Here is a 21730-nt window from a genome sequence, read left to right as displayed (position 1 = left end):
GTGCCTGTGGGCAAAATGCACAGCTGAGCGCTCAGCTGCTTCTCAGCTGGGGGAATGATGGGGAGTGAGGGAGCCCACTCACAGCGTCGCATCGAGTCCACACTGAGCCGATCGCGCACACTCCCTTCACCGGTGACTCCCTTCTCCCCAGGATGCCCCCCCCCATCCAGCTAAACACAAGCATTCAAGTAAAAATATTCGATTTTCTATTTCCCCAAGGCAACGTTTCCACGAAGGTAGTCTCCTGTATATCGGTTTCCGTGAGCCCTTTCTGACTCCACCCCTTGCCTTGTCCCGCGCGGTTTCCCTTCCCCGCTCCTCCCTCCACCTCCCCCCACAGACAAGAATTCGAGACCCAGCAAAAGATCCTTTTAGTGATGGTTGCTTGTTATCTGGCTGATCCGCTGGGGACCGGGCTGCTGCCCTTGAGGTTTCTGGTCCTGGAAGCCGCCGACCTGGGCGCTCTCGGCGGGGCCTGGGGAGAAGGGCTTTGCCCTCCGTTGCGGTCTTTCCCACAGGCAGCCTGGAGCCCTAATCAGCGCCTCCACCGAGAGAAGGGGTGCCCCGAGGGCTGGGCAGGATGAGCGGAGCTGCGAGACAGAAATAGCCCCTGGAGCATCTCCCCGATTCCGCGGCCCTTCCGGGTGGCGCCTTTCACTCCGGGATTGGGAAAGGGCTCCGGGGCTGGGCCCGCGGCCCCCGAAGTCGGAGGGAGCGGGCCTGGCCCGCCTCCTGGGCAGGAGGCGGCCCGGCCGAGGCGGGAGCCGCACCTGGGTCCGCGGAGCACCGGGGGGTCCCCCGGCGCCCGGCGCGGGGAGGGCGGCGCGGACCCCGCGCCCGGCCGCGCCCGCGTGCCCGACCCCGGGCCGCCGCCGCGGTTGCTATGCGTTGCTGTGAAACGCCTGTCAATAAACCCTGTTTAGACAGTGGAGCGAGAGCACAAGGGTTGTTTGCTTAGTGGTTAGAGGTTCAAAAGTCGGCATTGTCCCGCTGCAAGCGATTACAAGTTCTTCCCCTTCCCGGGGCTCGGCCCGAGAGCGCTGACGCCCGCGCGCGGCGCGCATCCGGGCGCGGAGGGGCGCTTGGCTGCTCTCGGACCTGCCAGGACCCTGCTCTGGGCGGCGAGCGGGCCGCCGGCCACCAGGCCGCGGAAAAGGCCAGGAATGAGGGCCCCCGCCGGCAAGTGAGGCCACCGCGCCTCCGACGCCAAGGCACCACCCCTGGAGCAAGCCCGGGGGAACGCGGGGACAGGGCGCGAGCGGGCGGCGCAGCCTGGAGAGGCTTAGGGAGGTCGGCGCCGGGACGCCCGGGTTTATTTTTGACGACAAGACCTAGCGGCTCCGAGCGCCGCCCGCACCGTGCCGGGGGTCGGGGGCCCCCAACCCCTCGGGCCTCCCGGTGCCCTGTCCCGGGTTCGGGCCGCCAGGGGGCGCGCGCGCGCGCGCTGCTCGCCGCCTCTGGAGGAAAGGGACGCAGTTGTGACCCAGCTGCGAGGTGCAAACTCCAGGGCGTCTCCGACTCCGCTGCTCCCAGACCCGCGCGGCGAGCCTTCCCCGCCACGGTCCCGGGCCTGTTGAAACTAAGTACAAACTAGGTCAGGTGCACAAGATTCTTGGATCTGGTGAATGTTTAAGAAAAACAAATTTGGGGGAGGGAAGCTATCCACTAAGAGTCTTTTTGGGGACTTCCCTGGCGGTCCAATGGTTAAGACCCCCCGCTTCCACTGCAGGGAGCGCAGGTTCGATCCCTGGTCTGGGAACTAAGATCCCGCACGCCGCAGGACGCCCCCGAAAAAAAGGGGGGTCTTTTTGCACAAGACGTTTCTTTTAAAAAATTACAGAAATACGGGTACGATATTAGTATAAGGAAAGAGTGTACCAGTATTGTGGAACTCATGTCAAGAAAAGGGATATATGGAGAGAAAACAAGCCTGGTCTTTTTTTTTTTTCCTGTAAACAATTCATAACTTTATCATATTCATCTAATTAAGTTAACAAGATGGACTGCTAGTGAAAGCAATGACAGTTTCAATGAGTTTCACTTCTTTCTGATACTATCTAGTAGGAGGCCTCCGACTAGAAGGCCTCCTACTAGATAGTCAAGTATCTAGTCAAGAGCACTAATCTTAAATAGAAATCTAAATATATAAACAGCAGTATTCTGGCTGTTGTTATTCACAACCACCCAGGAAAAGATAAGAGAAGGCAACAAGCAGATATAAAGAAATCTCAGCTACAGAATCTTAAGAAGAGCTTATATGTTTTTAAGAGCACCATTTGCACCTTGTTTTAGAAATAGGCTGCTGTTTGTTAGTTTAAGGACCTTGGGGAGATCACAACCTCCCAGCCACAACTTCCTCATCTGTAATACGGGGATCAAATGAGGTAATGTAAACAAATGCAAGTTACAGTGTACACTTATGATGAGACCCCAATAATGACATGAACTCCTCCTCCTTTTAACGATGAACCATCTTCTCTGAAGGGCTCAAGGGTGCTTAAAGTGAATTTTTGAATGAGGATAATTTCTCAAATCATTAGAGAATAACTCCTTCCAGAAGTTTTTCTAATGTATTCAGCTCTGCTTACTTTGTCAAAATAGCCTCAAGTCTGTTGTCTTCTGATTTCCAGTGCCTAGGTGTCTGCACAAAATCTCAAGTGGCAAAGCACTAACATTCCAGAGTAGAAGATGAGTTACTGCTCTGCATAGCTTACCTGCCCTTTTATCTACCAGGAAAGATACTGTATCCCCAAACACTTCCAGTTGTATTTAGGAGACTCAGATTAGTTGAGGTTGTAGTTGGGAACCTCCTTATTATCAATCAGGATCCTTTAACCCAAAGGAGGCAGAGAGGCAGATACTCTACCTAGATGGTATTACAAGTTTCTTTATTTTGAAACAATTTCCATTTCAACACTGCAGTTCCGTACTCTTCCGGGAGCCGCCCCAAAAAGCTGCTGCGGATTTAATTCTTCAAGCCTGACTCTTCCCTTGAAGTCATTTTAAGGCAAGCAATTTCTTCTAGCCCCCATAATTCTTCCCTTACATTAAAACTATAGCAGATTTTGTGTTAAATTAGTTTTGCTTTGGAGGATAAGGAAAACATACCTAAATAACATAGGTTACCTGTAAATATTTTACATTAACATTTAAAGTATATTCTTAAATGCCATTTAGACTACACAATCTTCCAACCCCCATAATTCTCACATTTAGTCTTTTTTTTTTTCTTTCTCTTTTTGCCTTCTCCTCTTCTTCAAGAGATGACTATGATTTTAGGAAACCAAGCAGGTTTTATTGATAACTGGGACAAGCCCAGTGATACTGGGCCAGAACAACCACTAAATATTTTCTTTACTTAGCTACAAACCAGAGGGAATATATATTTCTTATATCATTCATTTCTTGAAGGTTATGAAATTAGATCTAGGAAAACCCCCTCAAATTCCAAATAAGGAAAGTAGAATCTGTCAATTGCAGAGATTATAGCAACATTTACCTTGACGTTCTTCTTGGAGGTATCAGTTTAGAGAAGCTGGGGGCAAGTGTGTAGGTGACCTTTTGGGTCTGTGTCTCTAGTACCCAAACATTTGTTTTAACAACAGCTTTTTCAAATTGGCATTTGTCACTAACCTCAGTTTATATGGATAATATCAACTAAGTTGCCAGAGCCCCAGAGTTAATGACCAGTTTGTTCTTTCTCCGGGATCTTGGTGATTCTGTGCTAGAGATCTAATCCATAAACCAAAACACAACCAGTTTTGATCCACAAAGAAGAGTTCCCTGGGATTCAGTGATGACCAAACTGTCCCTTTACACACACACACACACACACGTACTTAAAAATAATATTCAGGTCATGTATTGGGTCTATGCCTCAAATAATTTTATTGGTAAGTAGGAACCTAGGCATTTCATGGCCCCCCACCCTTTTTTTCACGATCAGTATCAGCACTTTTTTTTCATGTCTTTTAATATTTGTGTTTTAATTTCTAGGAAAGAAATTATTTTCTAATTGTTCATTTGTTATCTCAGAACTTTCAGGACAGTCTGCTCTCATAACACTTTGTATCTGCAGTATGACAATAATAGGTTTTATACAAGTGGTAGTTGATAAATTCTTCTCCAACCTCAGGAAAGCAAATAATGAAAAACAAAGTAGGAGCTAAAGTCACTGTAGTATAAGCATACAACGGTTTGTTGGGTGGCACTTAAATAATTTTAACTCACTGACAATTAGTAGAATCAGTGACAAAGATTAAGTACCTAAACCACAGATTAGGAGCTGTTAAAAATGGTGGCGCCAGGCTCTGTCTTTTACTCATGAAAGACACAGTATATGTTCTTTCACTTTGTGTATCTAATGTACTAAAAACAACAACCGCAACAAAACTCAGTGGATCTAGATTCTATTTTCAGCCCTCCCTCCACTTTCTAGGCAGAACTATGGTAGGGTGCATGTGCATTGCCAGAAGCAAACAGAAGAAAGACATACTTAAGCGAGAACCAGGGACCATTGTCCAATAAATAGCAATATAGAAGCATGCAGGATGGACAAAAATAGAGACTGCTCGTAAGGAATCCACACATATTAAAAAAAAAATAATGTTCCCCCTCAAATCACTTTATTGAAATAATGCAAATTTCAGAAATCCAAATTCCTCTAGTTACTTTCATGGGTTCCTGTTATAATTTTCATCGTGTCTATGAATTTCATATAACCATCTTCATACTTCTAGATATCTGTTAGTGATATATTGTTAAACACAACAGACCCTGATTGAGAGTGACAGTTCTCGGTCATGGTCTTCAGCCCACAGAAAACCAACAACCAACATTTATTCCTCATTTCTAGGGTTAGAGTCTTGAAATGCACCTACGGTATTGTGATGGCTGCTCTTGGGTGGACACGTGGCCAGGACGGAGAACCACAAGGCCAAATGACCACACAGTCGGGCCGTCGCAAGCTGTTCAGGGAGCAGATTTTTAGATGGGCTTGGATTGCTGCACAAAGCTGGGCGCTACGTTCGCAAGTGTAAAGCCAGACAAAACAGACAGGCAGCAAGCTGCTCCCTTGGCGGGAACTTTTAGTTTGCCGCCGCCTCACACCTCTATCTCGGAGAAACTACTGCTTGGATTCGAGGCTTTGAATGCCTTAGACAGAAAAAATGAAAGCATGCTTTGCTCATGTCCAGACAGGCCGGTCGTCTACAACAGGGCTGGGGGAGGGCACTCGGCCTGGTATCGAGGCGTCTGCGCGCGGCCCCAGCCTGCAGCGAAGATGCCGCTCAGGTGGCAGCGGCCTCGCCCCTCCCCCTGCGGCCTGGCCCGCGGATCAAAGCACCGGACTCTCGCCACAGCCCTCGGGGCCCACCGCCCAAGCGCCACGAGCCGCAGGAGCGCGCCGCGGGCGTCGGGGCGCAGGGGTCGCGTCTCTCCCGGCCTCGGACGACGCGCCGGCTCCTCGCCCGACGGGGAAACGCCGCGCTCGTCTCCGGGCGGCCTGGCGCCTCCCGAGGTGGGAGCGCAGCGAGGCCCCCGTGGCAGCCGCGCCAACCTGGCGGGGAGCCCGGTGGGGGGGGCCGCCGCTGTCTGCGCCCCGGAAGTCGCGCCTCGAGATCCCGGGTACGTTCCTTTTCCTCTTCGGAGCAGCTTGGTTTCCACAGCTGCTTTTGACATCACGGTTAAACGTACTCTGACTTTTTCAACGGCGTGCCCCGCTATGGGCGGGGGAGGGGCCGGGAACCGGGCCCCGGGCGCCCACGGGCCCCGGCGACGAGCGCGGCGGCAGCTTCCAGTCGGGCTTGAGCGCCGCGGGCGGCGGCGGCAGCGGCGGCCGGGCAGGAGGGAGGGACTTGACTTTGAAGGGGAGGCGGGAGGTCGGCGCGCTCAGCCCCACTCCCTGCCCCTCCCGCGGCCGAGCTTGCGCGAGGTGCCCGGCAGGCGGCGCTGCTGCTCCGGCGGAGCGGCCGGGTGCCCGACTGTCCGAGGACGCGAGAGCCGGAACCAGCGGGGCGGGGGGCGGGGAGCGGCAGGGGCAGCCGGCGGAGGCGCCGCAGGAGCGGCCCCAGGGAGAGCCCGCGGCCCTTCGCGGCCCTCGGCTGCTTTCCCCTCTTCCCCGCCGAGGCGCAGGGCCGGGGTCCACGGTAGGAGGTGTCGCCTGGCCCAGCGGGTGCGAACAAGCCCACCCCTTTGCGCCTCTCCCGGCCGCGCTCTGGCACTTTCGACCTCAGCCGCCTCCCTCCATCGCCACCAACAGGCGCGGCCTGCCCTGCGGAGAGGCCACGTCCCCCGGAGCCGGGGGCCCGGTGGGTGCCCGCCGCCCTCGCACCTCGTGTCGCCGACAGACGTCTCCCTGGCCTGCCCCTCACCAGACTCCAGATGTCGTCCAGCTTAAACGATTAGTGGCGGTTTGAGGGCTGATCCCCAACCTGGGCCGGCTTTGCGGGTGGGGGAGGGGAGAGGGCGGAATCACTCTTAATCTCGCCTCACGGCTAAATAATTTACTCAAGGTTTTCTCTTCCTGCCAATTCCCTTCCCTGCACCCCTGCCCTTGGCTTCCTGCTTTGTGAAGCCCCAGGGAGAGAAGGGCCAAGTCTTAATAAAAGTTAATATTAATAGTGGTGGAGGCGCCGGCAGGTGCTTCTCCAGACCTCATCTCCCCCTCTCGCCCCCTCTCCCCTCCTCCTCCAAGCCCGGCCCCCTCCTCTGGGTTTCCTTTGAATATTGGAGATGGGCCTTGCGCTTGGGGGGACCATTTCGGAAATACGGGCGCTGGAGTGAGAAGCCTCGGGCCACGTGTTCCGTAAACCACATCCTCCTGCAGTTGCCGTGAGCGCGGAAGGTGGCAAAGGTCGGGCGTGCACACGGTGCACGGGTGCCGCTGCAGAGCACGAGGTCAGATAAGCGCGCAGGGGGAGTCGGCAGGTTGGACAGGAAAGATACCTGCAGGAAGGGGACGGGCTGAGCAAACTCGTGGGAGAGTTGGGGGGGGGTGTTGGGGGGAGGGGCACAAAAGTCAAAAAAGCAACAAACCAATACTGTAAAAAGAATACCTAGTAACGCCAAGGACCTGATTTCCTAACGCGGGGGCAAAGGACTCAAAGAGGTTGTCCTTCCCATAGCAAAGCCTGGTTTGGTTTTTTTTATGAACGCACGTTGAGGCCTTCCACGGAACAATTCCTTCCAACAAGTTTGAACAATGCAGAGGGGTGGGAAAAGTTAAAATATGCCCCTTCTTTCAATCCCATCCCTCTGGGGTACCAGTGTTAACACCCCGGTCCATATCATCCCAAGAATTTTTTGTGCTTAGACAAATTTGTATCACTTATCTTGTTCTTCCTTTTGTCTCTCCTTAAAAAAGAATGAAGTCATACTTTTCGTTGTGACTTGCTTTTATCAGTTAATAATATATCATGGGCATTTCCCCAGGTCATTATATATAAATACAACTGACTTTTTAATGGCCACTGCATTTTATAAATTTGGGTATACCAGACTTTTATTCATTTACTCAACAATTTCTTTGAATGTTTATTATGTTCTAGGTGCTGGGAAAACAGCATTAAGATCACAGATAAAACTCCTTGTTCTTGGGAAGCTTACACTTTAGTGGGTAGAGACCGAAAAGAAACACATTTATTCAACTGCTTTTCTACTACTGATGGATTTTCACGTTGCTGTCAGCATTTTGCTATCATAAATGGTCCAAAGGTAAGCATCGTTTTACGTATATCCTTTTGTATCTTTGTATTTTTAAAGGATAGATGACTCAAATAGGAAATCCTAGGTCAAAGAAAATGCTCAATTTAAAACTTTTTTTCACCTTTAAACTTTAATAAATATAGTCATTGCTTTCCAAAAAGGTTTAGCAATTCACAGTACCACACAGGTGCCTATAAATGAGTTCCCCTTTCTCCACGGCCTCTTTGCACTAGAGGTTATTGCTTAAATTTTTGTTAATCTGATGGACAGAAAATGGTAACTAACTTAATTTTATGTTCCGTGATTTACTAAGCAGGTTGAGCATATTTTCATATTTTTTTTTGGCATTTGCATTTTTTGTGATCTGCTTGAGTCTATTATTTTCTAGTAAACAGAAGGAAAGGAAACAGAGGGTTTACACATCCCAGGCCTTGTGCTTGATTCTTTAACTTATTTCATTTAATCTTTGCAAAAACCAATATCTGACCCTATGAGATAGATTATGACCCATGCCTTTCTGATGTCGAACACCGTGCTATTTCAGCCACGGTTGAGTCTGCTCTCTGAATGTGGCAGACTTTCTAAGTATAAAGGCAAAGTAAGAATTATAAGGAGACTAGTAGAGAGCTATCAGAACCGTCATCTTCAAAATTTAAAAGCAGGGCTTCCCTGGTGGCACAGTGGTTAAGAACCCGCTTGCCAATGCAGGGGACACGGGTTCAAGCCCTGGTCCAGGAAGATCCCACATGCCGTGGAGCAACTAAGCCCGTGTGCCACAACTACTGAGCCTGCGCTCTAGAGCCCACGAGCCACAACTACTGAGCCCGCGTGCCACAACTACTGAAGCCTGTGCGCCTAGAGCCCGTGCTCCGCAACGAGAAGCCACCGTGATGAGAAGCCCGTGCACCACAACGAAGAGTAGCCCCCCCGCTCACCGCAACTAGAGAAAGCCCACGCACAGCAACGAAGACCCAACGCAGCCAAAAATTAAAAAAATAAAAATAAAAAAAAATAAAAATTTAAAAGCAAATTAAAAATGACAAAAAAGCCTTTGCTACAAAAATGTCAGAGGATTATTTTCCTTAATATATAAAAAATTCAATGCAAAATGATAAGACAAATACCAGCCTTCTAATGAAATATCATCAAATAACATAACACTTTTAAAAATCCAATACTCAAATCTGGTGGCAGTGTGATAAACAGGCACCTCCCATACTGATGGGATTGTAAATTAATATATTTTTGAATGGCAATTTGGCAATATTTTAGAAGTCTTAAAATACACTCATTAAGTTTAGTAATTTCACATCTAGGACTAATCTAAGGAAATAATCAGAAGTAGGGAGTTGGGGCTTCCCTGGTGGCGCAGTGGTTAAGAATCTGCCTGTCAATGCAGGGGACATGGGTACGAGCCCTGGTCTGAGAAGATCCCACACACCGCGGAGCAACTAAGCCCGTGCGCCACAACTACTGCACCTGTGCTCTAGAGCCCTCGAGCCACAACTACTGAGCCCACATGCCACAACTACGGAAGCCTGCACGCCTAGAGCCCGTGCTCCACAACAAGAGAAGCCACTGCAATGAGAAGCCCGCGCACCGCAACGAAGAGTAGCCCCTGCTCGCTGCAACTAGAGAAAGCCCGCACGTAGCAACGCAGATCCAGCGCAGCCAAAAATAAATAAATGAATTTATTAAAAAAAAAAGTAGGGAGTTGGAAATAAGTGTCCGATAGTAATATTTTGGGTAACTAAATTATGGTATACCCATTCAGTAGAACATTATGTAACCATTAAAGCTGCTATTTTCAGTGTTTAATGATCTGAGGAATACTTATTCCTTTTGTCTCATAAAGAATATATACAGTATGATGCAAAAGAATATACATGTACAGTATGAGCTTTTGCATCTATGTATCTATGTATTTATGTATCTAGACTGAAAAATGGCCCTCTGAAAAACGTCTATAGCCTAATCCCTGGAAGCTGTGACTGTTACCTTGTATGGCAAAAAAACCAAACAAGCCAAAAAAGGGACATCAAAATCAAAACCAAACCGAAACACCAAAAAACAAAAAAGCAACAATCCCACCCCAAACGGTTGTTGCAGATATGATTAAATTAAGGATCTTGAAATGGAGAGATTACCCTGGATTATTCATGTAGGCCCTAAATGCCACCACAAATGTCTTTATAAGAGAGAGGCAGAGGTAGATTTCACATACACACACACACGCGCGCGAAAGTGATAGGAAGGAGCAGTGAGAGATTTGATGTTGGCTGGAGTGATGCAGCCACAAGCCAAGAAATGCCAGCAGCCACCAGAAGCTGGAAGAAGCAAGGATGAGATATTCTCCCCCAGTCTCCAGAGTGTGGCTCTGCTCACATCCTGATTTCAGCCCAGTTTTGGACTCTGGCCTGAAAACTGTGAGAGAATGAATTTATTGTTTTAAGCCAGCAAATTTGGGATAATTGGTTACAGCGCCCACAGGACACTAATATGGTGCTGTTTCTATTGCTGTATAACAACTCCACACTCAGTGTCATACAACAAGCACGTCGTTATGTCCATGGATTCTGTGGGTCAGGAACCTGGACAGGGTACAACAAGAATGACTTGTGTCCACTCCACAATGTCTGGACCCTCAGGAAGACTTGAGTGGCCAGGGCAGAAATCATCTGGAGGTTTCTTTTTTTTTAATTTTAATTTTAATTTTTAAATTTTATTTCATTTAAAAATTTTATTTATTTTTTTGGCTGCACCGCACAGCTTGTGGCATCTTAGTTCCCCGACCAGAGATTGAACCTGGGCCACTGCAGTGAAAGCGCCAAGTCCTAACCACTGGACTGCCAGGGAATTCCCTCGAGGTTTTTTTATTCACGTATTTGGTGCATAGGCTGAAAGGAGCCCAAAGTTGGGATCATTGTGGATTGTTAACCAGAGCTCCTCTTCCGTGTGGCTTGAGCCTCCTCAAGGGTTGTCAGACTTTTTACATTGTGGTTCAGAGCTCCGAAAATTTGTGTTCCCAGTGAGCAGGTGGGAAGCTCTATGGCCTATTGTGATCTACCTTCAGAAGTCACAGTGTCATTTTTACCACCACTTTTAATCTATTGATTGAAGCATTTACAAACCCTCTCAGATTCAAGAAGAAGGGAATAAATCCACCTCTCTATGGGAGGAATGTCAAATAATTTGCAGCCATATTTTAAAACTGCCACAGTTAGTTCCATGCCCACAAATTATTTACATTCTCCATGTCCAAGTTCTCTCCTCCTAAAGTTTTATGTTACTTACTAAGGCATTGGGCTTACGCTTAGGTGACAGGGTCTCCTAATATAAATCAGGTCCAGGTGGATGTTAGGCACCTTGACTTAATCTCTTTGGGTATGGTTCTGCTTGATCTGTAAACTGATGAATTAAAGAGACAAGTTTTCTGCCACTCCTCCCTCAAATAAACCCAACATACAACAGTAGGATGAGTATAGGATAACTGCTAAGATACTCCTGTTCCAAAGTGGAGAAAACAGAAATGCACAGCAGTCATTGGTTTATATTAATTTTGAAATCCATCCCAGCATGTGATGTTCGCTTATTGATTAGGACTCTGTCCTGCTCCCTGGGAGTGACTGTCTGGGACTTTCCCCTCTGTCCTGTGGGTCTTTGTTCCCATTCTCTGAATCATCCTCCCTTTCCCCATAAAAAGTAGCCAATGATGGTAATTTTTTCCAGTCTGCTTTCTGCCTAAGTTTGGGCAGCCAAAGGCCTCATTTCATTTTTTTGTTTGTTTTGTTTTTTAAAATATTTATTTATTTATTTATTAGTTTATTTATTTGGCTGTGCTGGGTCTTAGTTGCGGCATGCGGGATCTTCGTTAACTGCGTGTGGGACCTTCGTTGTGGCATGCAGGATCTTTTAGTTGTGGCATGTGGAATCTTTAGTTGCAGCATGCGAACTCTTAGTTGCAGCACGCGTGTGGGATCTAGTTCCCTGACCGAGGATCGAACCCAGGCCCCCTGCATTGGGAGCGCAGAGTCAGCCACTGGACCACCAGGGAAGTCCCTCATTTCATTCTGTACCGCCTCTGTTCCTCTCTATTCAAGCTGATATAATTCCCTCAAAATCTCTGTGGATTTCTCATATCGCAATTTATAAAAAACCTGCTCCGTTAGAGAAAGTCACCCACAAACCTCTGAGATTCCTTGTCTACCTTGGGCCCCCATGTGGCTGTTGTGTAGCAATGCCTTTAGATCTTTAGAAGCCCTACTGTTTAACAGAGATTGCTTGTAAGGTTTTCCCTGAAGTTCTTAGAAGGCAGAAGAGGTCCAGAATGTGCCATCTCAACATGTGCCACTTTGGCTTGGGCTCTGTAGGCGATTGAGAGTCAGCAGACCCAGGGAGAGTTCTGTGTCCTTCCCTTTCCTGCCTAAAAGTAGGGCATCAAATTCCCTTTGTGAGGGTATCCTCCCTCTCCTGTACCAGGAGGTGGAGAGCCGCTTCTGTCACTGGCGGTGGGGAGGCAGCACTACGAGGAGCCTGCGGACACGCCTTACTAAAGTAACCTTCACCCGCCTTCGCTTTTCCTCATATATTTCCTAGCCACTTCCCACGTGTATCACTTCTCGAAGCCCAAACCTCCTTTCCTTTGTTCAAATGGTGTACAAGGCCTTGAGTCTAGTTACTTCTTTGAGTTTCACTTCTTTTCTGTGAACTCCCATGCAGGTAAAATATTAATAAAGTGTGTGTTCTTTTTCTCCTGTTCACCTGTCTTTTGTCAGTTAAATTGGAAGGCTCCCAGGTACTGAGCCTCAGAGGAAAAAAATTTTCCATCCTGACAAGGCCTTTTGTCTAGTTGAGTATGAAGCAGCATCTATACATTCCTTAGGTGCTAACAAAGGGCTTTAAAGTCACACCCTTGGCTTCATTTTTATTCTGAAAACACTTTTTTTTTTTTTTTACTGTGTCCTGGATTTGATCTTTGCTCAGAGAATCCTTTGCTGGCTAAGTTCCAGCTGAGCCCTCTACATTTCCTCTTAATCCTCCCTGATAACTGAATGGTGTATTCTTTCTCTTCTCCCTTTCACATCCTCTATAGGCAGCTAGAACAAGTTGGTGGCCCCTTTAATATCCCGTCCAGAAATCTCCTCAGCCAGATTACTGAGTTTATTAAGGACATTTCCTATTTTCCCCGTTATCCCAGGTGACAGCGTTGCCAAACGTTCTGCCAGTACCTAACATGTATCTCCTTTCCTTCAGCATCCATAACATTTTCCTCACTTTGTTCAAACCCTCACCCTCAGCTTTCCCAATGCCTGCCTGACTTCTCCCTGCCAGCCAGTCTCCAAACAAACACCACATTTTAGGCATTTTGATGGCAACAACCCATTTCCAGGTACCAAATCCTGTCCTGTCTTCTATTACTGTGTAGCAAACCACCTCAAACAACAACTACTTCAATACGTCCATGGATTCTCTGGGGCACAGGAGTTGTCTTTTCTCCACTGCCTGGAGCCTCAGCTGGGCAGTCTTGAATGGCTGGGGGCTTCTTTATTTACCTATCTGGCACCTCATTTGACATGACTCAGCTGGAACTGTTAACTGGAACCTCTACATGTGGCTTGGGCCTCCTCACAGCTTGACAGCCTCAAGGTCATCAGACATCTTACATGGTGGCTCAGGCCTCCAAGAGCATGTGTTCCCAGCAAACAGTGTAGAGGCCACCTGGCCTGTCATGACCTAACCACATGGAGTTACTTCCTCCATATTATACTGGTCAAAGCAGCCACAAGCCCATCCAGATTCAAGGAGGGGGGACATATATTCCACTTCTTGATGGGAAGGCTGTGAAAATGTGGTCATGCTTTAAAATGGCCACATGCACACACATGTGTTTATATATATATGTGCACAGAATACAGACTGAAAGGAATCATACCAAAATATGAGTGATTAAGACCACTGCTGTGGTGTTAGGAGCAGTTTTGTTTTTGTTTTTTCCTTTTTCTTAGACTCTTCTATATTTTTCAGATTTTCCATAATTATATTTATTTTGTAATAAGCAATTATTTTATGTTTTACTTTTTTATTATAACAAATTTCAAGAACATTAAAAAGAAACATAGTATAAGAAACTCCCATCACCCAGTTTTAATAACGATCAACTCATAGCCAATTTTGCTTTGTTCACATCTCCCCAATATTTTGAAGAAAATGCAAAATATATAAATGCATCTCTAAATTTTTAGAATATATCTTTAAAAAATATGAATACTTTTATCTTTATCATACCTTAAAAATAGCACTTCTGCACAGCAAAGGAATCCATCAGCAAGATGAAAAGGCAACCTACTGAGTGGGAGGAAAGATTTGAAAATCATATATCTGATAAGGGGTTAATATCCAAAAAATATAATATACAACTCAATAGCAAAAAAACCCATACAATCTGATTTTAAAAATCGGGCAGAGGATCTGAATACATATTTTTCCAGAGAAGACATACAGATGGCCAACAGGTACAAGAAAAGATGCTCTACATCATTAATCATCAAGGAAACCCAAACCACAATGAGGTAATCACCTCACACCTGTTAGAATGGCTGTTATCAAGAAGACAAGAAATAACAAGTGTTGGTGAGTGTGTGGAGAAAAGGGAACCCCCGTGCACTGTTGGTGGGAATGTAAATTGGTGCAGCCACTATGGAAAACAGTATGGAGGTTCCTCAAAAAGTTAAAAATAGAACTACCACATGATCCAGCAATTCCACTTCTGGGTATTTAGCCAAAGAAATCAAATACACTACCTTGAAAAGATACATGCACCCCCATGCTCACTGCAACATTATTTACAATTTCCAAGACATAGGAGCAACCTAAGCGTCCATCAATGGATGAATGAATAAAGAAAATATGGTATATATATATAATGGAATATTATTTAGCCATAAAAAGAATGAAATATTGCCGTTTGTGACAACATAGCTGGACCTTGAGGCATAATGCTAGTGAAATAAGTCAGACAGAAAAAGACAAATACTGCATGATCTCTCCTACATGTGGAATCAAAAAGAAAAAGAAAAAACAGAGCTCACAGATACAGAGAGCAGATTGGTGGTTGCCTGAAGCGGGGGTGGAGTGACAAAATGGGTGAAAGGAGTCAAAAGATACAAATTTCCAGCTATAAACTGAATGTCATGGGGATGTAATGTACAGCGTGGCGATTACAGTTAATAACACTGCATATTTGAAAGTAGCTGGGAGAGTGGATCCTGAAAGATCTCATTACGAGAAACACATTTTTTATAACTGCGTACGGTGATGGGTGTTAATTAGACTTATTGTGGTGATCATTTCGCAATATATACAAACATTGAATTATTATGTTGTACACCTGAAGCTGATACAATGTTATTTCAATTATACCTCAATTTTAAAAACAGCAGTTCTTCTTTAATATCATTGAATATCTAGTCTGGGGCTTCCCTGGTGGCGCAGTGGTTGAGAATCCGCCTGCCAATGCAGGGCACATGGGCGCGAGCCCTGGTCCAGGAAGATCCCACATGCCACGGAGCAGCTAAGCCCATGCGCCACAACTACTGAGCCTGTGCTCTAGAGCCCTTGAGCCACAACTGCTGAGCCCACGTGCCACAACTACTGAAGCCCGCGTGCCTAGAGCCCGTGCTCCGCAACAAGAGAAGCCACCGCAATGAGAAACCCGCGCACCGCAACAAAGAGTAGCCCTTGCTCGCCGCAACTAGAGAAAGCCCACACACAGCAATGAAGACCTAATGCAGCCAAAAATAAATAAATACATTTATTAAAAAAAATTATCTAGTCTGTGTTCAAAGTTACAATTGTCTCATAAATGACACAAATGTCCTGTAAATGTTTTTATTTTATAGTTTTGTTTTTTAAAAATGTGGTACAAAAAAGGATTTGCAAATTATGATTGGTTGCTATATCTCTTACGGCTTCATTAATCTATAGTAGAGATAAACTCTTCAGTGTCTTGGGTTTTTTTAATCTTACAATTTAGTTGTTGAAGAAAACAGGTTTAGGGGACTTCCCTGGTGGCGCAGTGGTTAAGACTCTGTGCTCCCAGTGCAGGGGGCCCGGGTTCCATCCCTGGTCAGGGAACTAGATCCCACATGCATGCCGCAACTAAGAGTTTGCATGCCGCAACTAAGGAGCCTACGTGCCGCAACTAAAACCTGGCTCAACCAAATAAAAATAAATAAATAAATATTAAAAAAAAAAAGAAAACAGGTTTATTTGTCCCATGGAGAAATCTATATTCTGGTTTGTTGATTATATCATCACAGTATATACTCATATTCATAAATATATTCTCCCTTTCTGAGATAAATGATAAATGGATGTATACTATACACATGAAGAGTTATTTTGAAAACATGATTGTAACTGTGGCTGAAAGGAGGAGTCCAAAGAGGTCTCCTGAAATTTCACCAGAAATTGTATTAAAGAGGATCAGAGCATAAAAGTGGTAAATAAAATGAAAAGTATAAAGAAATCCATGGAGGATGTTGGCATCAGGGGAGGGAAAAGAAAAAAGGAATCAAATGCATTGGGAAATTATAATCTAACAATGAAAAACCAGTAAGAGTCATAAAGGACAGGATGGGAAGGAGGGAGATGCTAGTTGCACTGAATTCATTGATGCATTCATTCCTTCAGTGAGTCATTCCCTGTTTACTGAGCACCTGTCCAGCACAGGGCTATATTTTGTGTATTAGAGCACTCATAAAACTATTAGAGGAAAGTCAAAATGGAAAAAGGAAGTATGTGGAAAAGAAACATGGAAACTCTTTATATAGTTTCCTGGATATTTGTTTGGCTTAGCATGTCCCAGAATTAGGTCAGAAGATGTGGGATGCAGTCGGCTTTCTCAGATGATGGACCTTTGTCAGGGTTGATATGAGAGGTGTGACATCCGTGCCTGGCAACCCTCAGGGGCAGAGCCTTCAGTTTTAGGACTTGAAAACTGACATTTGCAATGAACAAATTTAAGAAATTTTTGCAAACTTTTATTAATTTATTTTTAAAATATATCTATTTTTTTCCCACCCAAATGTGACACAGTTATTGTGAAAAATACAAACCATCAGAAACATAAATTATTAAAAGTGAAGCCACCCAAACCACTAGTGTCTACTAAATTTTTCCAGATTCATATTATTCTTTTTCTCTACTTGCAAACATTTATAAATTTCTGAACTTCTCTGACACAGAATAATTTCTTCCTTGGAAACTAGCTAATGACGGCTAACACTTATTGAAAGAAGCTGAATAATTTGCCTCAGGTCACACAGCCAGTAAATGGTGGGCCAAGGATTCAAACCCGGACAGTGCAGCTTTTAGAACACGTGCCATAAGGGCTTTCTAGGGAAGTGGCATCCAATAGAAAGAGAATCCAAATCTCGTAGGCAATGTAAAATTTTTAGTAGCCATATTAAAAAGAAGTAAAAAGAAACAGCTGGAATTGATGTTAACATGTTTTGTTTAACTCAATATATCCAAATTACTATCATTTTAACATGCAAACAATATGAAAATTATTAATGAGATATTTAACACTGTTTCACACGAAATCTAAATTTACTGTGCATTTTGCACCTCCAGCACATATCAGTTTGGATTAGCCAGATTTCAAGTGCTCAGCAGCCGTGTGCAGCCAGTGGCTACTCTACTGGACAATGCGGGCTACGGAGTTTGAATTGTTCATTCACAGATGTTGACTGTGGGCCCACTATGTGTCATGCATCATGGTTGGTGCAGGGGAATCAGTGGTGAATGAAACACAGGGCTCACACTCTAGGGGAGGAAGCAGAGGAAAAGCAGTAAATAAATCAAGTAGTACACACCACTGGGGAGTCATGTGATTGCAATCATTGCTATGAAAAAAGAGAAAGGGGGGGGGAGGGGGAGAGAGAGAGACAGAGGAAGGAAGGGAGGGAGGGAGGGAAAAGAAAGAAAGGAAGGAAAAAGACAGAAAGAAAGGAAGGAAGAAAGGAAGAATGGAAGGAGGGAGGAAGGGAGGGAGGAAGGACGAGACATGTAGAGAGTTACTAGTTACTAGTTACTACTTTAGCTAGGGTGGCCAGGAGAGATGTTTTTGCAGAGGTGACATTGGAATAGAGACCTCGGTGACAAAAGGGGCAATAACAATGACAACGATAAAAGGCCAGTTCTTGAGGAAGGTGCTGCTCTGAGTGCTTTCCATACACTAACTCACTGTAGCTTCACAAACACGGATTAGGCTGGGTCTATTATTATCCCCATTTTCCAGATGAGGAGACCGAAGTGCAAGAGGTGAAGTGAATGGCCCAAGTTTACACAGCAACTGGGAAGGACCCACTGAAGCAGCCCCAAGAAAGAAGAGCTGTCCGGGCAGAAGAATTCATGTGAAGCCTCAGGGGGACAGTAGCAGGCTGACCAATGGCCCCAAACGTCGCCAGGTCCTAATCCTGGAACCTGTGGATGTTGCCCTGCAGGGCGAAGGGACTTTGCAGATGGGGAAGTTCATCCTGGGTCATCCGGTGGGCCCAGTGTCATCACGAGGGTGCTTATACAGGGGGAAGAGGGAGATTTGGCGTCACACACGTGATGCCCGTGGAAGCAGAGGCTGCTGTGATGGGTGGAAGGGCAGGAACCAAGGAGTGCAGGCCCTGCCGACAGTTTAGACTTCGACCTTAGAACTGTAAGACGATAAACTTGCGTCGTTCAAAGCCACTACGTTTGTAGTAATTTGACAGCAGCGATAGGAACCACCCGTGCGTCTTTTCTCTGTGCTCTTTCTGGCCTCCAGTTCTTCTTCCTGGCTCTTCTCTCTGCAGCGAACTCCCTCCCTTGGTCCCCTCTCTCCAGCTCGCCTCCTTCAAACTCTGCTAAGATTCCCCGGAATCCCCCAGGCTTGGTGTCCCCTTCCTCTGTATTCCTTGAACACTTCGCATAAACCTGTGTTCAAGTACTAATCACACTGTATTATAATGTGCCCTTTCACTAGTCTTGCTTTTGATTTGATTCTTGCTTTTGATTTGATGTTGGATTTCTTGAGAGTAGGGATCCTATATTTTGCCTTTTTCTATCCCCAGTAATTGGCGCAGGGTCTGGTAAAACTGTAAGCAGTTCATCCAAGTTTATGGAATAAAAACCAACAATTAAACAGAAAACTGCAATAAGGAATCACACCATAGGAAGTCCCATAATCAAGGCGATTCGCTCCACAGTCCTGGGATTCTCCGGCCAGGGTCTAACAGGCACAAAAGAGTGCGACTGTGCCTTTCTGTCCCCATACCCTCATGCCCCCGGAGCCGTCCCCTTCCCTCCCCAGGCAGTCTGACCTTGACCTGTCTGACGGCATCCTAAGTCCCACAGCTTCCCCAGTGCTGTGCAGTCTGACCCCAGCCTATACTGGTTGTTGAGGCTAAGAGCTCAGCCAATGATGAATGAGGTGGAGAAGTGTTTAGGGCTTCTGAGAGCTGCCCCAGCTGTAACTCGATACATCTGTTGCACTTTCTGTAGGAAAAGCAACAATTTAGTCAATGTTCTTGTAAATCATGCCCATTTCTTCTAGACTTAAAGTAAGGTTCAAATAAGAAAAAGATTTAAAAATCATCTGTAATCTCTCTACCCACAGTTAATCATTAATAACATTAAAAATAGTATTATTAATGTTAAAATGAGTACATTGCTAATTAATATATAGAATGAAGAAGAACATAAAATGAAATGTAAAAGAATACCAGTTCCACTCCCCAGAGTTAACTACTATGAATATTTGGTTATACTTTTGTCTAGCCTTAAAAAAAAAAACAAACTATAAAGCAACTCAAAAAAAAAAAGAACAACAATATTGTAAACAAATAATACAAATTCCACAAAACCTACTAAGATGAATTCCATTTCTTTAAAAAAAAAATCTTAGTCTTATTTTTACAAATGGCTAAACTACTCTAGTGGCGGACCTGCTTGTAAGTGTACATGAGCTGTATGGCCTCTCAAACCCTCTCAGATTCTCAGTGTACAGGACTGAGGAGGACTCTCGCAATTATGTTTCTGGTTACCCATCGAATACCTGCATTTTTTTTTTTAATTTTTATTTATTTATTTATGGCTGTGTTGGTGGCGCAGTGGTTGAGAATCTGCCTGCCAATGCAGGGGACACGGGTTCGAGCCCTGGTCTGGGAAGATCCCACGTGCCGCGGAGCAACTAAGCCCGTGTGCCACAACTACTGAGCCTGCGCGTCTGGAGCTTGTGCTCTGCAACAAGAGAGGCCGCGATAATGAGAGGCCTGCGCACTGCGATGAAGAGTGGCCCCCGCTTGCCACAACTAGAGAAAGCCCTCGCACAGAAACGAATACCTGCATTTTATAAATGGTGAAAATAGCACAGCTGAAAACGAGCTCTTAACCTGCCTTTACTAGTCACTGGCTGAACTAAGTAAAGAAACCTGGAGCCTTGAGTTTCTATTTCTGGTCTCTGTTCCTCATCCCTGAGGAACTGACAGCTACGTGGCACCATTAAGTGACAGCCTGGATAAATAAATAGTACGTGTGAAGTGCTTTTATTTAACCTCCAAGGTTAAATAAAGTTCAAGGTGAAGCCATAGAGTTTACCTGTCAATATGGGCCTAGTTTTGACTATTTTCAAGAATCTGGCCTTTGTGGCTGATTTATTTTCTTTAAACATGCTTTATGTTTCCAGAATCAGCTACAAGGCTGGCCTTGGAAAAGCAACCTCCTTACTTCCAGGAGAAATTGGTTACATTTGCAAAACAGTTTGAAAAGTTAACATCTGAAATGGATTCTGTATTTGTCTATTTACTTTCATAACAGGGCAGAAGATGCAGACTCCACAACAAACAACAGTGACAACCTTACAAAAGTCACTCTCGTGTTCCACCCTTGCTAGGGCTCAGTTCTACACTCAGATTTTGCTCTTGGGAAATTTTTTTTTTTCTTTCTTTTTTTTTTTTTTAATTAATTAATTAATTTATTTATTTTTGCTGTATTGGGTCTTCGTTTCTGTGCGAGGGCCTTCTCTAGTTGCGGCAAGCGGGGGCCTCTCTTCATCGCCGTGCGCGGGCTTCTCACTATCGCGGCCTCTCTTGCTGCGGAGCACAGGCTCCAGACGCACAGGCTCAGTAGTTGTGGCTCACGGGCCCAGTTGCTCCGCGGCATGTGGGATCTTCCCAGACCAGGGCTCGAACCCATGTCCCCTGCATTGGCAGGCAGACTCTCAACCGCTGCGCCACCAGGGAAGCCCGAAATTTTTTTTTTTAACCATATATTTACCCTTTCCTTCCCAGCATCTAATGCAGGAAAGGGTCCATAACAGGCCTGTAATTGTAGGCTAGACTGAATGATTGATACAGTAGTTAATTTGTATTTTATTTTCATCCATTCATTCAACAAGCCTATCCTGAAGACTTTCCACTTGCCAGGGCATTGTGTCAGGGGCTGGGAAATGCACACGTGAGGTCCATTGGCCTTCATCACCCATCTCTAACCTTGTGAGTCTCCCCTGTTTAGCCTCAGCTGGAAGCTGAAACCTACATTTCCCAGAAGTCTTAGCAGCAAGACTTCTGGGTGCAGTTAAGGTTCTGCAGTCACGTAATATCTGGAAGACAGAAAGAAGGCAGAAGTCAGTCTTCCTGTGATAGTCGTGGCTGACTGATTCTGGCAGATGTGAGTATTTCCATGGCCAAACTCCACATTCCACTGTTTGGCCATCCTCTTCTTGGATGTGGGGCAGCTGTGGGAAGATCAGCAGTTTCCAGACCTCTGATTACAACCATGGTAAAATGACCCTGAAGCCAAAAGTCTAACGGTAGCTTATATTCCAATGACTTTGTAAATGCTGAATCACCATTTGCTTGAAATACCTCAAGTGGTTTCTATTTTCATACTGAATCTTTTCAGATGAAAGAAATAAGTAGGATTGCCCTTAAGAAACTTACCATCTATTAGAGGGGAGAGACAATGCAAGATGATTAGGGAGATAATAAAG

General features: G+C 45.6%; 1 protein-coding gene across 6 annotated transcripts; it reads left to right on the top strand.

Annotated features, from left to right (window-relative positions):
* Positions 1-1514: 1514 nt before the first annotated feature.
* LOC309615447 (uncharacterized protein) lies at positions 1515-18450 on the top strand. Of its 6 annotated transcripts, none has more exons than XM_082365101.1 (3): positions 1515-6308; positions 7548-7713; positions 18008-18450. In XM_082365101.1, exons 1-2 carry the CDS (start codon positions 4991-4993, stop codon positions 7610-7612), a joined length of 1383 nt encoding a protein of 460 aa, XP_082221227.1. In that variant the 5' UTR covers positions 1515-4990; the 3' UTR covers positions 7613-7713; positions 18008-18450. The 6 variants fall into 6 exon arrangements, with proteins under 6 accessions (XP_082221227.1, XP_082221231.1, XP_082221228.1 ...); XM_082365105.1 differs by lacking the exon at positions 18008-18450 and adding an exon at positions 15144-17998; XM_082365102.1 differs by lacking the exon at positions 18008-18450 and adding an exon at positions 15141-17998.
* Positions 18451-21730: the final 3280 nt, after the last annotated feature.

The sequence above is a fragment of the Balaenoptera borealis genome, assembly GCF_965194805.1.
Source record: "Balaenoptera borealis genome assembly, chromosome: 18".
Classification (NCBI taxonomy): domain Eukaryota; kingdom Metazoa; phylum Chordata; class Mammalia; order Artiodactyla; family Balaenopteridae; genus Balaenoptera; species Balaenoptera borealis.
The sequence above is the reverse complement of the archived record's forward strand: the minus strand, read 5'-3'. Positions and strand labels throughout refer to the sequence as shown.